General features: G+C 43.9%; 1 protein-coding gene across 1 annotated transcript; it reads right to left on the bottom strand.

Annotated features, from left to right (window-relative positions):
* Window positions 1-2,349: 2,349 nt before the first annotated feature.
* Window positions 2,350-3,309, bottom strand: LOC103304443 (olfactory receptor 3A2-like). The gene has a single exon (XM_054708820.1). The coding sequence runs from the start codon at window positions 3,295-3,297 to the stop codon at window positions 2,350-2,352; it is 948 nt and encodes a 315-aa protein (XP_054564795.1). The 5' UTR covers window positions 3,298-3,309.
* Between the last annotated feature and the right edge of the window lie 367 nt (window positions 3,310-3,676).

Raw genomic sequence — 3,676 nt, 5'->3', positions numbered from 1 at the left:
CTCCCCTGCTGGCCTGATCGCCCAGAACTGCCCTCCCCTGATGGCCATCTTGTGTCCACATGGGAGTGGCCATCTTTGATCACATGGGGGTGGCCATCTTGTGTGTTGGAGTGATGGTCAATTTGCATATTACCTTTTTATTATATAGGATAGATAGATGGTAATTATAAGAATAGTGGAGTTTTAAAAATAAAGGGTGGTTTTTGTTAACTTTCTTAGAAGTCTTGAAAAAACATAATGATGGACCCAGGTCAGCCAGCTATCAATTCAAGGTATGTTGTGAAAGCCAGGATACTTGCATGGCAACATTAATGAGACATTAATCTTCTGCAGCCACAAGGGAGACAATGTAGAAAATCCAAACTTGGACCTAATTGTAAGGGTGGTAGAGCTATAGTGGATGATGAATGTGTAGCTTAGTTGCATCTCCTATGCTAAATCCAGAGCCCTGATAGGGAAGGGGTGACACCTTGAGTCCTGGATGGGACGTTTCAGAAGGTTAGCATGAGCATTTGGAACCCTCCAAATGCTCCTGAACTTGACTGGTAAAAGTATCTTTGCTCCCTTGCTAGAGGTAGTCAACCCCCCCCCTTTTTTTTTTTTTGCCAAAGACCATGCAAAGGGGGTGATTCTAATCCTCCTTAAGAAGTTCTCCCATTTCTCCTCAGTGCATCCAGAAAAATTAGGGTTAGGTCTACGCATAAGAAAATCCCATCTATAATCCAAGAGGAAATAATTATCTCCTGAAAAGAATTCCCATAACTGGCTGTGGCAGGCTGAATAATGGCCCACAAAGATATCCAGGCCCTAATTCCTAAAATCAACTTTTGATATGGTAAAAAAGACTGTAGATTATAAGAGGTCTTCAGCTAGGGAGCTTGTCCTAGATTATCCAAGAGAGCCCAAAAAGCAAGAGTCCTTATAATAGACAAGTAGAGTTATTTTATTACAGATGGAGGCAGAGATTGGAGTGATGTGGCCACAAGCCAAAGGATGGATTCTCCTCTGGACCCCCAGGAAGAACTTCCCCTGCTGACACCTTGAAGTTGGCCCTATAGGACTCATTTTGGATTATCCATCAGACCATAAGTGAATACATTTCTATTGGTTTAAGTCACCAACTTTATGGTAATTTGGTAGAGGAGTAATAAGAAATTAATACACTGGCTATTATATCATGGCATAAACTGGAAGTTCCTATAGTTCATAGAGGAGCAATATGGGAATGGATCATGAGGAATGAAGGATAGGTACAACTTAAGGCTGAATAGAAAGAGTTCATTGACATGGGAGCACTTTTCAGGATTTAGGGTTTAATCATCAGGCAGGGATGCCTGGAGCTGGCCCCAGTAAACTGCTGAGATGTCTCTTTGAAATTGGATATTGGTTATAGGGCTTCTGCAAGAACCACAGTCAGACCAAGTTTGGCAGGCCTACCTGTGGGACTGTTCCTCCAAGTCACTGGGTGGGCAGAAGTGTTCCTAGCCTGTGCTTCAAAGGGTAGGAGCTGGATTATGGGGTCACTTCAAGATCTGCAGTTGGGCCTAGCTCTGAGGACACAGAAGAAGAATGTGTCTTCTGACACTCTTCAGGATTGTGTGTTCAATTCCCAATCAGAGCACATATCTAGGTTACGTCTTTGATCCCCAGTGGGGGCACCTGTGGGAGGCAAACGAACAATGTTTCTCTCTCACATCAATATTTTTCTCTCTCCCTTTTCCTCTCTCTAAAATCATTAAACATATCCTAGGATGAGGATGTTTTAAAAATTTTCACACAGGAATCATGCTCTTCAGAGTTACTTAGAGAACACGTGACCATTCAGCTCCCATTTGTCCCCTCTATATTCCAGGGCATCTTTGTGTGATATAAAGAGATGAGATGCATTTTCAGACTTGTAGAAGCCTGATGAGATAAATAAAGTAATCCTGATTTCTAGGCATATGTTTTATTAACAGACGAAGTATACCTGAACTCCAGGGAATCAGATGAACCTCTGGTGGGGAAAATTTGCAGGAATATTTGGGAAACCCAGGCTATAACTAACCAAAGAGTCATTCCCAATGGTACTTGAACCTGCAAGCATTCAGGGCTCCCTAGGTTTCACTTCTCCCCAGAAAAGGGAGCACACAGTGACTGAAGTTGTAATTTGTCAAGGGAACTGACAGCATTAATTTACATATCCATTGTCTATAACTGGGCAGAGGTTCTTTGGGATGCTGTAACGACTATCCCCTACAAAAAAAAAAAAAATCCTTATGCTCAGAGAGATAGAAGCAGTTACTGGCCCCAGAGGATTTCTCCTTTAGCCCAAAAAGAGAATAGGAGGAAGTGAAACTGGAAACCTTATTAAGTCAGTGACCGCTTTCCTGTGATTACCCGCCAGAGGGCACCCTGCACATCAGGGTTTCTAAGGCTATAGATAATTGGATTCAGCATAGGGTTGAAGACAGTGTTGAAAATTCCAACAGCTTTATCTTTGTCTGAAGCCTCCTCTGAACCCATACGCATGTAGTTGAAGATACCAGTTCCATAGAAGAGGCAAACCACAGTGAGATGGGAGCCACATGTGAAGAAGGCTTTCTTCCTGCCCTCCACTGAGCGGATTTGTAGAACTGCAGCTGCCACGTGGGTGTAGGATGTGATGATGAGAACCACAGGTATACCTGCCATTACAAAACTCATAGCAAAGAGCAGCCCCTCATTGAGTTGGGTACTAGAGCAAGAGAGCTGGAAGAGCTGTGGGAGGTCACAGTAGAAGTGATTCACCTCATTGGGACCACAGAAATTGAGTGTAGTTAGGGCAATAGTATGGATCAGTGCATTGGTGAGGGCACAGGCCCAGGACACAGCCACCAATATCCACTGCACTGAATGGCTCATGCGGGCGCTGTAGGTGAGGGGCCGGCAGATGGCCAGAAATCGGTCATAGGCCATGGCTGTCAACAGGAAGCAGTCTACACCAGCCAACTGATGGAAGAAGAAAAGCTGTGTGAGGCACGCTCCATAGGAAACTGCACGCTTGTGGGACAAGAGGCGACCCAATGTTGAGGGAACAGTTACAGTGATGCACCCAATGTCTAGCATGGATAGGTTCCCCAGGAAGAAGTACATGGGGGTATGGAGTTTGGGCTCCACCAAGATGGCAGCCAGGATGCTGAGGTTGCCCCCAACTGTGACCAGGTAGGCAAAGAGGAAGAGCACAAAGACAAGAGGCCACAGCTCCGGTGTCTCCACCAAGCCCAATAGAAGGAACTCAGTAATGGTTGTTCCATTGGGCCCCGATTTTGGCTGCATTAGTTCCTGCAGGAAAACATCCAAGGAGATAAAGAATCATTCCTCTTGATAAATTTATTCAAAAATAAATTTTTTTTCTATATGCTGAGCCTTTTCCTAAGTACCCACTCTCCAAGTAAGGACTTTCCTACTCCCAGAGACACACCACAGCTATTAACTCTCTTGTGACAATTACCTCAATGGCTTTCTTCATTCTCAGGTATATGGACAGGTGATATCATCATCCTGGACTTCTTTCTCTGTCTTAGCTGAAAGAATCTATTAATAGAGATTATGAAGGGCAAAACCCTTGGAGAAAATAAATAAGTAGAAAGTGTATTTCTGATTTAAACATAGCAGAGTAAATCTGGAACTTTCTCTTCTCAAATCTCTTCCCACT

Source organism: Eptesicus fuscus, chromosome 20, assembly GCF_027574615.1.
Source record: "Eptesicus fuscus isolate TK198812 chromosome 20, DD_ASM_mEF_20220401, whole genome shotgun sequence".
Taxonomy (NCBI): Eukaryota; Metazoa; Chordata; class Mammalia; order Chiroptera; family Vespertilionidae; genus Eptesicus; species Eptesicus fuscus.
The sequence above is the reverse complement of the archived record's forward strand: the minus strand, read 5'-3'. Positions and strand labels throughout refer to the sequence as shown.

Bases quoted from the DNA above. Each gene is read 5' to 3' on its own strand.
- LOC103304443 (XM_054708820.1), bottom strand. From the start codon at position 3,297: ATGCAGCCAAAATCGGGGCCCAATGGAACAACCATTACTGAGTTCCTT.